Raw genomic sequence first — 12,294 nt, forward strand, 5'->3', positions numbered from 1 at the left:
TCTTTAAATGCTTTGAGCTAGAAATGTATTAACAGAACCCAAAAAACAATGGTCTAAGCATTCTTGTGGATGTTGAAAACAACCATAAGAAAATGAGATTAGAGAAATGTTAGAAACTAAATAGGGAAAATAGGATTATTTTATACTGTAAAATTGGTGCATTTATTATTTTAAAAAGATATTTAATTTCATATTTGATATTTAGGATGGAGGCTCTTAACCTATGATCCCTGAAGGGGTCCATAGATAGATTTCAAGAGGTCCTTGAACTTAGGATATGTACACATAGGTATATATGCAAATAGATACACATATATACATATATATGGTGGGAATATATACATGTGTGTATGTATATCATATATATTCTATATTTTATTATGTATATTATAATAGAACTGTATCTCTAATATGTAATATATCATATATATATATATATATATTTGGCCTTCTTTGTAATCTTGTGTATTTTGTTTTATGTTTTATGCCTTTAAAAACATTATTCTGAGAAGGGACTCAACGGTTTTACCAGACCGCCTAAAGTGTCAATAATGCACTCCAAAAAAGCCAAGAAATCTTGTTTTAGAGATAAAAAAAATATCACAAAAACACCTTCCATGGTGTCTGGAACATATGTGCTTATTTTTACATGTCGAATTGAAATTAATTGTATCGAATCACTGCCATTGGAATTTTCTTATAGAATTCAACACACACTGATTAAGTACTTCCCTTTATAGGCACTGGACATACAAAGACATAAATGAAAAACGATCCCTGTCCTCAAGAAACTTCTATTTTAGGAAGGAGGGAAGAAAGAATAAAAACTTTCATGCAGACAAGCAAATACTAACTATGCATTATAAGGATGGACAACTTATCCACGTTTCCTGGACCACAGCTTGAGAAAAGCTAACCTAGAGGCCTCTTGTTTTAGGTCTATGCCCTGAGATTGAGAGTAATACAAACACAGTGAAAGAGGGATTTTCCTTTGCAGTCGAGAGACAGGGGCTTCCCAAGAAAAGAGACAGGCTCTTGCTTGGGCTGGGCCTCTAAACACGGCCAGAAGACAGATTCAGACAACATCTCAACTCTGCCACAGCCATGACCTTGAACTTTTTCCCTTTGAGATTCATACCTCTGATCCCCACCAGAAAAAAAAAAAAAGCATAATCTTATTAAAAATAATTCAATAAACAACTTGTTTATGCACCGTGCTGCAGGGACACAGTTACTCCCTAAATTGTTGTTTCCACCTGTAAATATGTTTAAATTTCTCCCCTTTGCCCCACAATGGGGCAATGCCCTTTTGTCTTTAAAAGGCATCTTGAAGAAATATGGCCAGCAATGTAAAGGGTAAAGGAGGGGGCTGCAAAGCTTTGCATCCCTGGAACCCTTGACACTGACTACTTCAGCCTGGAGTGAGCAGGGACAACCTCACTCCTGCTCCTTCCTTCCTAAATAGGGCTCTTTGAAATGTGAGTTTTATGGGCAGGATCGCAGTTGCTTTAAATTATCGGAGCTGGCGAGTGCCTGAGAGAGAGAAGGAGTGGGAGGCTGTTTCAATTGGGAAAGAGAGTTGCAGAACTTAGTTCCACAAGAGCATGAGCTCCCAGCTTCAAACGCCTTCCTGGGGCTCTGACAAGTACTGCCTTTTCTCCTCCAGAGCTTTGCTGTGACATTTCGAAGGGGTTTTGAGAAAACAAACGTCTCTTTCTGGCACCAGTTGTTGCGTTGACCAAATTCATGGGACAATCAGTACCAGGGAGTTTCATGTTCTTGTGGGCAATTTGATGTCAGCTCCTTGGAGGGAAGGTAAGCTGGCATTTCCCCTGAGCATGTTGAGGGGCAGGGGGAGGGAGTGAAAGGAGAGTGTGGTGGATGCTTTGAGAGTTGCTTCTGCTTTTTTTATTCCTGGTGTTTGCCCCTCATCAGGAGTGTTTAGTGGAGGAAGGGAAGGCAGCTGCTCCCAGAGAGATGGGATCCTTTTTTTTTTTTAATTCTTATTTTAAGAGAGTGTGAGAGAAAATGATGAATTGGCTGCTGAAAAGTTTCAGCAGTTGGTGTTTTTTGGTTCCTGTGGTTTTGGGGGTGTGGAGGGATCTTTGGGAAATGGTTTTAGATTTAGGAAAAATGATTGCCTCCTTTCAAAACAGTTCTCAAAACCCCAACCTGAGCTGGCCTATGTGTGGCTCTGCTAATGAGTTTGTTTACTGCCTAGATAGTCAGTCTCTTTCTCTCTCTCCCTTTTGCTCTCCATGCCTTCCGGCTTTCTAACCTCCGATATCTCTTCTCTCCATCCACCAACAACAAAATCTTCCCTGTTAATGACTTTTGGTATCATTCTGAAAATTAGCCTCAATTTTGTTGCCATGGCACCTGGTCAGCTAGTTTCAGAAACTATTCTAAGAATACTAAGTAAGTAAAACATTTGACTCTTCCTCAGGCTTTGGAAACCAAATAGGAGGATATTCTATGTGTGGATTTTCCCCACAAAAAAGTAAAAAATTACATCCGCATTTGTTACCTGAAGTCACAATCCATTTTCTGGGTGACTGCGTGCATAGGGTGATCTGGCAGCTTCTTTTGCTTAGATTAGGAACAAGAGATATTCAGAGCATTTCCGTGTTTTGTTTTGTTTTGTTTTTTTTTCTCATTAGGCCCATTATAGGTAAAGGTCCCTGCTCATGGAGAGTTTAGGCCAGAAAGTACATAAGTAGCTCTGTGACTGCTGCTGTGTTTCCTTAACAAACTCTCCAGTTATCACTTTTCTGCCCCGGCCCAGCTGGATATCCAGGTGCACAGAAGGAGATACTCCCCTTGTCTGTGGATTCTAAGGGCAGATGCATCTCATACCAAATTCTTTATGCACAGGCGCTCGGGGTCTCTCAGGCTGAGCTTTGAGGATTCTGTGGATAATTTTCAGCTGGAGATATCTATGACATTCTTAGCTGCTCCATCTACCAGGCCCTGGCAGTAGGCCCACTTGGGCAGAGAATTGGTCTTTTGGAGAAACCAGCAGCAAACTGCCATGCCCTGATCTGCAGAAGAGGGTTGGAAGGGGCCTACCAAGGAGATGAGAACTCCTATGGCCAGAATTTCTACCTGCTTCATTGTAACAGACAATTAAAATTATTCTTTCTGTCTTATAGCTTGTGGGAATAATGCTTTTTTGAACCTTCTTGGCCTAGAGTCTTCTGTCCCTTTGGGAAGAAGGAGACTAGAAACAGAGGCAAGATTTATTGGGAAGGCAGAAGGAACAGAGGCAGAATGGTAGCTCATTTTAAGGCGGTATTATAGGACACCTCAAATTTTCTCTTCTTTTCCTTCTCCTTTTTCTTCAATCCAGCTCCAGAGAACACCAGGCAGTGAAAGATTAAATAGAGAGTGACTTTATGACCCTCTTTTTTGCATTGTTTCTACTCTGAGGGTCATTGGTCCAACTGGAGAAGCCCCCACCCTATCTTGAGGTGGAAGGCTCTTCCCACCAGCACCCCCACCCCAACCCCATGACATCATTTTCGACAGCCTTATTGCTAGAAACATCCAGTGAGCTGCATGGCGCCTGTGGCTGCCCAGGGAATGGGTGGGGCTGAGAACTGCGCAGTGTGGCATTACGTGACCACTGCAGCTTTCAGACGGACTCCATCCATAGCCATAGGAAGCAATGACATTTCAGAAAGCCACACAACCCTCCGGGGCTCTTAATAGAATCATACTTTGTGCTACTCTTGTCCCTGCTGAGTCATCAGAAAACACTTGTCATTGGGAGATGTTTAGAACTAGAGAGATTTAAAGTGAAAACTGGACAAAATACTGGAAAGCCCAGGTCAGGCACATTCCTCTACTGTCGGGGGAGGGCCCCGATGAGCTAATCGTTTTTTTCTCATCTCTCATTCCCCGGCCTTATGACATTCGTGCTCTATCGTCTAACTATAAGGTATAATCCTACAGATGAAGCAGGTTACTGGTTAATAGCATAGCTAAGCCTCCTTCACTTTGTGGTCACGATCCTGACATTCTAAGGTTGCAAGTCCGTTACAGTTTTCCAGACTCTAAAATCTTGAAAACAGCCCTATGTCCGTTAACTGGGATGTAAACATTAATTCTTTGGACAGAAACCAAATTCCTGAGAAAGCAGGAAAGAGGAAAAGGGTTAAGTCAGGCATATTCTCTAATCTCTACCCGACAATCTTTTAAAAATATCTCCATGTATCAGAACTGTGGTAATTGAGACACTCAACTTAGTACGCCAGTAACGAGAGGCAGCCATGTTGTTTGTGATGGAAAGATCAATGACTTATGAGTTAGAGGACCTGGATTGATTTCTAGTTCAGCCCTTTGCAATCGGTGAGAATTTGGTCAAACCACGTAACTTCTACAGGCCACAGTTTCCTCCTCTACAAAATGAGGGAGATGAACAAGGTGATCTCTAAAGTCAGTGTCCTAGATTTAAAGCTAGAAGGGAAGTTCAAAGTCATCTAGTTGGGACAAAATCATTTTAAAACTCCTTTTCTCTTTTCTGCCCCTCTGTCTCAGTATGTGTCTCCCTGGCTTCCATTTCTGACTAAGCTAGCGGTGCAGTGCTGTGCATAAATAGAAAGAGACTGCTTTTGAGTTTTTAAGGCTTTCTTTTCATGATCTACTACTTCTGTATATGCATATGGTTAAGATCCTTATACTACCATTTGCTAATTCTGCCTTTTATGTAGTCCTGTTTAAAGAATAAGATAAAACTATTCAACCATTTGGAGTATATTGTACAGGGGGAAAGGAATAAAATGGTATTTTATTTTTAAAGTATTTAATTGGCATTTTTTGTTTCCCAGATAGATTTTTTTTTCCTTTTAAACTACTATGTAGTGTATAAATTTAAAATGATGTAGAAAATGATGAATAAAGATAAGGAGCACAAATTGAAGATTAAGATGATAAGCAAAGGCTTTTTCCATAGTACACTATTTTCTTCCGATTTAGCAAAACACGGCTTGTACAGCTGACTGCCAAGTTCTGTAAGAGTAATGATACATAATAACCCAAACTAAAACAAAGCAAAAGGAAACAAAGTCATCTGGTCAAAGCCCACATTTCATGCATAAGGAAATCAAGTACCAAAGAGTCTAAATGATTCAGCCAAGGTGACAGATAGTATGTAAGCGGCAGAATGCAATGCTAGCTTTAATATTTTAAATTTAATATTTAATATATTCTCTCTACAAATATTTACCACCCCAAGGAGAAAAAGAAGAGGGATCAAAAAAACAAACAAAATCCAAAGCAAAAACAAGCAAGTTTTTACCAGGGATTTCTTTTATTTGAAGAAAAAGAAAACCTCCAGTATGTAAATTTCTACAAATTTTTATTCAACAACATGCAAAGTGCAGCACTGGTTACTATAGGGAACTAATTCTCCCCCTCAAGTAGTTTGCAATCCATTCGGGAGAGATTGAACAAAATACAAATAATTACCAATGCATATTAGAATATATTGAATAAATATCAGAATATAATAAATGCATTTTAAAAATATAATAATAAATAAAATCAGAATGTAATAGAAGAAACACAAACTAAGTCTTAGGAGGGTTAAGAGAAGGAAGGGATCCTGTCCAACTGAGGGAGAAGGTAAGATTTCATCAAGAAGTGGCATTTGGATCTAATCAGGTAGCAACTGAGTAGAAAGCATTTCAAGTAGGAGGAATAGACAGAGTAGAGGCAGGAAAACCTAAATTAAGTTTTCCTAAATAATGAGTAGTCCACTTTGGCTGGAGTGTAGCATCCATGTGGGACAGCTAGATGGCTCAGTGGATAGAGCACTGGGCCGGGAGTCAGGAAGACCTGTGTTTAAATGAGACTTCGGACACTTACTAGCTGTGTGACTCTGGGCAAGTCACTTAACCTCTGCTTGCCTTAATCTACTGGAGAAGGAAATGGCAAACCACTCCATATCTTTGCCAAGAAAATCCCATAGACAGTATGGTCCACAGTTCACAAAGAGTCTAACACGATTGAACATCAGCAAGTATCCCTGTAGGGAAATTGTAATAAATAAGACTGGAGAATGAAACATGACTAAAAGGAAGGTGAGAGCCAAACTAGAGGACTTTAAATGCTAAGCTGAGAGTTTTTATATTTTTATCTTGGAGGAAATAGTCACTGAATATTTTTGGTTAAGGAGCGGACATGATGGGAGCTGTGTTTTAGTAATGTCAATTTGTCAACTGTGTGGAAGATGGGAAGGGAGAGGAATAAGCAATTATATAGCACCTACTATGTGCCAGATACTGTTAAGCACTTTTTACAAATATGATCTCATTTGATCCTGTGCTATTATTATCTCCATTTTATAGTTGAGGAAACTGAGACAAAGAGAGGTTAAGGGACTTGCCCAGGGTCACACAGCTATCAAACGTCTGAAGCCAAATTTGAACTCAGGTCTTCCTGACCCTAGGACCCGTGTTTAATCCACTGTGCCATGAGATGGATTAAAGAAGGAAGAGAGTTTAGGCAAGGAGTCCAATTTGGTGGCTATTGCAATAGTCCAAGCCAGAGATTAAGAGGGTCTGAACTGAAAGGAGAGAAGTGAGGGATGAGAAATGAAGTAGTGTGAGCGGAGAGAAATGAAAAGATGTAAGAAATGTGAGGATTGGATCAACAAGGCCCTCCATTATCTGGTCTCCATCTACCTTTCTAATCTGTTTTGTTGTTCAGTTATTTTTCAATCATATCAGACTCTCTGTGACCCCATTTGGGGTTTTCTTGACAAAGAAACCAGAGTGCTTTGCCATTTCCTTCTCCAGCTCATTTTACATATGTGTAAACTGAGGCAAACAGGGTTAAGTGACTTGCCTAGGGTCACACAGCTAGTAAGGGTCTGAGGCCAGATTTGAACTAAGGAAGATGAGTCTTTCTGATTCCAAGTCTATTCACTGTGTCATCTCTCTACTACATTATTTCTTTTCATTTCAGTCATTTTTCAGTAGCATCCAACTCTTTCTGACCCAATTTGGGTTAATTTATGCCCTTGCTTCCTTCAGAGCCCAGGCCAAGCCCACCTCCTACAAGAGGCCTTTCCTGATCCCTTCGGTTGTTAGCATTCTCCCTTTTGGAAGTACTTCTCCTTAATTTACATACAATTCATACTGTCTATCTGCAGCGTCCCCCCATAGAACATGAGCTCTTTAAAGGCATGTGTCTATTTCATTTTTGCAGTACAGTTCCCAGCACCCAGTATGATACCTTTAATATAGTAGAATTTATCAATTTTTGTTTATAGAATTAAAATGGATGGAACTGAATGTTGGTCTAAGGAATCTGAAATGTATTTAGTAGGCAATGGAGAGTCAACAAAAAGTTTCTGAGCAGGTAGTGACATGGCAGTATCACGAAGACTTTTCTGGCAGTAGTGTCAAACACAGGTGGGAGGGCCAAAGGTGGCCACAATACTCCCTAGTCCCATCAAAACCAGATTAAAGTGCAACTGGGAAATCTTCAATAAAATGAATCAACATACAACAAAACAGATAATGTTAACTTGTGGTTTTCTAAGACAATATGCAGCCCATAATGATCCTTTTTTGGATTAGTGGCCTCATTTCTATTTGTTTGACACCACCAATGCAAAGGATGGATTGGGGAGAGGAGAGACTGGAGACAGGAAGAGTAGCTAGGAGGCTATTGGTAGAATTGAAATCTAAAAATTTAGGCAAAAGGTATCAGAACTAGGGCTTATTCTGGCTTCAGTACACAGATCTACACCTATAACTGGAGACAACTATAATTGGTGTTAAGAGGAATATCGTACAGAATCTTAACTCATTAAAGGGTTGTTTTTACTATAGCAAGAAAATCAAATTATCAATTTTCAAAATATTTGGAGCAAAATGGTAACTATGCTTAATTTTCAATAACCTAAAATTTTAATTAACCAAAATACTCTATTCCTTGAGTGCCCTGGTTAATCATGCTTAATTTCTTAAGCATCATGTTTAATCTAAGCTTTACAGTAGTGAAATATTACTTTGTTCCCTTAGCTACTCCCAGGAGCAGAGGATCTGTTGGGGCTAATAACTATTCAATTCATGGCTTAAGCCCCTATCTGGTGAATTACTCTATTTCGTGCCAAACATACCACAGACACACAAATCCAAAAGCGACACATTTAAGACTTTGTAATTTGTAAATTACAAAGAAGGGAACAAAATACTAAATATTCTCTGTGCCCACACAGAAATGGGTATAGTCTCCTATACCACCAGGGAAATAGGTAATCTAATTTTCCTTTAATCCCTTTGACTTCCAGAAAAGCAGGTCATAGCTACTTCAGAATTCTAAGTCCCAATGGTGGAATTTTCAATTGCAGTGATTGAACTTATGCACCTAATGGAGTGTCTTTCCCAGGACTAGAGGCTAGAGAAAGCCAAACCCTACCCCCTCAACTGTGCTTCAATTCATACTTGAAATATTTCTTCACACCATTCTTGCTTATGGCCTCTTTCATATAAAACTCGCTTGCATAGCTTAATATCAACCATATTCTTTGCACATTTACCCCTGGTCCTCAAGGACTTTGTGTTGTAGTAACCATTTCAGGGCCCACACTGTATATGTGGAACCTGCCTGCTACAAATCAAAGAAAATTCAAAGCTTTAGAATAGCACCGTAATGACACCTATAACATGTGGAAAGGGCACAGGGAACCCTGAGTTCTCACCCTGACTCTGTCAGTATCTAGGTATTTAACCTCAGGAAGTAACTTCACATTCCTTCAATGGGCCTCAGTTTCTTTCTCTGAAAAAATGAATTGTCAGCCAAGATAGTCCCCAAAATCCATCTCAGCTTTTAGGTTCTATAATCTTATCTCCTCGATCATAGAGGAAAAAAGGAGTGATGGGATGAAATTGTTGATGCGAAAAGATTAATTTAATCATATAGCTCAATGTCCCTGGGCTGCAGTCTCTGGTACTTAGATTTTTCCTAAGTTTTCAACCAGGCATCTTTAAAGCTTCATTAACTTGTTCCAGGAGTGAAGGCATCACATAGGTCACAGATGGAATAAATTACCAGAAGTACTTCCAAACCACAACCAACTGGGACAATTTTATGGCTAAAACTTGTAGCAATCACATAATCATTTGGGGGGGGTGGGAAGCAAGGGATGGGTGTTTGCAGGTATTTGGTAATAGCTTTTTCTCTCAAAGTCATGCACATGTTACTACCTGTGTCTTAGTTTCCTCATCTATGGGTGGGGGAGGGGCCGGGGTCTGAACTAGATATCATCTGAGGTCTCTTCTAGCTCTCAACTTGTTATCTTAAGAACTGAATCATCTTTGTGACTCTGCTATGAAAGAGTGGGAAGAGGTGGAATTGTCTGCATTGTGAAGATGAGAACTTATATCACACTTTATATTAGTTATGTAGAAATAGCTAGTTGGATAGAGGGCAGAGGATAGAGAGCTGGGCCTAGAGTCAGGATGACATGAGTTCAAATCCAGCCTCAAACACTTACTAGTAGTGTGACCTTAGGCAAGTCACTTAACCTCTGCTTGCCCCAGTTTCCTCAACTATAAAATAGTTAATAATAATTGTAACTTCCTCTCAGGATTATTGTGAGATTAAATGAAATAATATTTGTAAAGTGCTTAGCATAGTATGTGTGCTATACAAATGCTAGCTATTAATATATTCGTCTTACTATTATTGTTATGATCACCACTAACACTACATACTACTCACATTTTGCCTTGTAGCTTAGTACATTCATAGGAGCGTACATGTCTTAGCTCCCCTTCGAGGCTGTAAGTTCTTGAGGACAAGGACTATGTGTTGTATTTAATTTTATAGACCATGGAGCCTCATAATGTGCTTTATACGAGATGATAGGCTCTCAGTAAATGTTTGGGAAAGGAATGAATGGTGGAACAAGTTATGGTATGGGATCATGATGAAGTACTAGTGTGCTATAAGAAAGGATGAGCTTGACAATCTTAGAAAAACATGGATAGACTTGCATGAAATAATGAAGCGCAAAATGAGCAGAACCAAGAGAAAGTAGTGTGTGGTAACAGCAATATTGTTTTAAGAACAACTTTGAGCAAATAAGTCATTTTGACTATTTTAAATACCCAACTTAATTATAAAGGACACATGAAGGAAGATGCCATCTTCATTCAGAGAAAGAATTGATAAATAGAAGTATATAGAATGATTTTGTGTGTGTGTGTGTGTGTGTGTGTGTGTGTGCACGAGTGTGTGTCTAATGGTAGCCATCTCTAGGGTGGGGGCAGGGGAGAAAAAAAGGAAAAAAGAAATCTGCATGATAACTTTATTATATATTTAAAAGGAATAGCAAATTGTACCTAATAGATTTGCAGTTTTGTATGTAATCATCTTTTTATTATACTGTTATGAAAATGCTTATTTTACTCCATAAATTAAAAATAAAATAAATGAAAATTTTATAAAAGGAAAGGAATGAATGACTTCTTCCACCTTACTGTATGTGCCACTTATAGAAGTAGAAAATAAGTTCAGTTTGCCTTATTTTCCCTTTTAATTTGTTTCACTCACATACTTTTCAAAGTTAGTACAAAGGTAAACTTTGTCAGATCATGCTAGAAATATCACAAATTCTGAATTGATGAGTTTGAATGAATGAATTATTTTGCTATTTTTAAATGAATTTCCCCACTCTTGTTACACACACACACACACACACACACACACTTTTGTGGTTGTATTTGTCCAGGTCTCAGAACCTGAGAGTAGTTAAGGAGTTTGTTTTGCCATCTGTATTCCTTGTGATCTCATCAAAACCTTTAATAAAGAGAAATTTATGTTCTGTTTTGGGCACATAAACTTCCTCTGGAAATGATCCACAGTCTCATTCTAGTGTACAAAATGTGTTATACTTGTCTCTCTAGCCTATTTCAAATACCAACTCTAAATGTTAGACCAGAGCTCTGTGGAGTACTCTAGAGTTGTCCTCAAAGCTAAAATGGAATGGTATCCTTAGAGATTCCTAAAGGACAAAGGAATCTTGGAAGTCAACTAACCTCTGTCAAGGGCAGCTCAAGCACCACCTTCTATATGAGGTCTTTCCTAATGCTCCCAGACACTAGTGCCTTCCCCTCAAAATCATCTTGTATTTTATGTATGTGTGTGTATACATACACACACACACACACACACACACACACACACACATATATATATATATACACACATATACATACATATACACATTACATAGACACATACACATATTCATTCCCCTAACCAGAGTGCAAGCTTCTTGGGAGCAAAGACTGTGTTTACATTTGTTTTTATTGTCTCTAGAACCCAACACAGTGCCTGGTGCATAACAGGTGGTTAAAAAACACTTATTGATTGATTCCACCAAATGCAAGAGTCCATGTGAGAGTACAAGGTGTCCCCAAAGTCTTACTATAGTTTTAAGCTATTAAAATCATAGAAAGGCTCTTCCTCTACTCTGGTGTTCCCTTAGTAATTAAAATAAAAAATCCCATGACCCTACAGCCTGCAATTTTAAGTTTTAGTAACTTAAAAACTGCACTAAGACATTAGGGACATCTCATATCTCTAAAAAATAGGCATCCTGTGCTTGACCTTAGAAGAACAGTATACCATAATGTACAGAATGTTGGACTGAGACTCAGAATGAGCTGGGTTCGAATGCTACCTCATACACTTACTAGTTGTGTGTCCTTGGACAAATTACTTAACCCCTCTGAGCCTTCATTTCTTCATCTATTAAATGGGAGCAATAAGAAGAGTTACCTCACAAGAGTGTTGTGAAAACAAAATAAAATACCTTTTGTAAAGCACTTTGCAAGACATAAAAATACTCCATAAATTTTAAGTAACAATAGAATATGAGACCTTTGAGGGCAAGAACGGGACTGGCTCAATTTTCTATTTCTATCTCCAGGGCCTAGTGTCATGCCTGGTATGTAGTGCTTAGTAAATGGTGTTTGATCAGTTGCTTGATTCCACTAAATGCAGGATGCCATTTTGTAGCCTTCCTCCTACATAGTCATTCAGATATAATGGGGAGCACAAGACCTTAGAAAGGTAGTGGTGAGAAGATTGTACATGTATTTGGAAAGGTCCAGATTTAAATCCTGTTCCAGCTACTCCCTAATTGGTAAATAGAAAAAGGATAATTTCTCCAAGGAAGAAATCCAAGCTATCAAGTATCATGTGAAAAAAATGTACCAAATCATTAATAATTAAAGAAATGTAAATTAAAGCAACTCTAATGGCTCCACCTCA

The 12,294-nt window shown here is 38.7% G+C and overlaps 1 protein-coding gene across 1 annotated transcript in view; it reads left to right on the forward strand.

Annotated features, from left to right (window-relative positions):
- The first annotated feature begins 1,566 nt into the window (after nucleotides 1–1,566).
- Nucleotides 1,567–12,294, forward strand: part of C1QTNF7 (C1q and TNF related 7) — a 146,520-nt gene continuing 135,792 nt past the window's right edge. The window contains exon 1 of the mRNA XM_027836403.1: nucleotides 1,567–1,815. Coding sequence (XP_027692204.1) covers nucleotides 1,794–1,815 — 22 coding nt within the window. The 5' untranslated portion in view covers nucleotides 1,567–1,793. The remainder of the gene's footprint in view (nucleotides 1,816–12,294) is intronic.

Source organism: Vombatus ursinus, unplaced genomic scaffold (genome assembly GCF_900497805.2).
Source record: "Vombatus ursinus unplaced genomic scaffold, bare-nosed wombat genome assembly UNPS02014818.1, whole genome shotgun sequence".
NCBI classification, from domain to species: Eukaryota; Metazoa; Chordata; class Mammalia; order Diprotodontia; family Vombatidae; genus Vombatus; species Vombatus ursinus.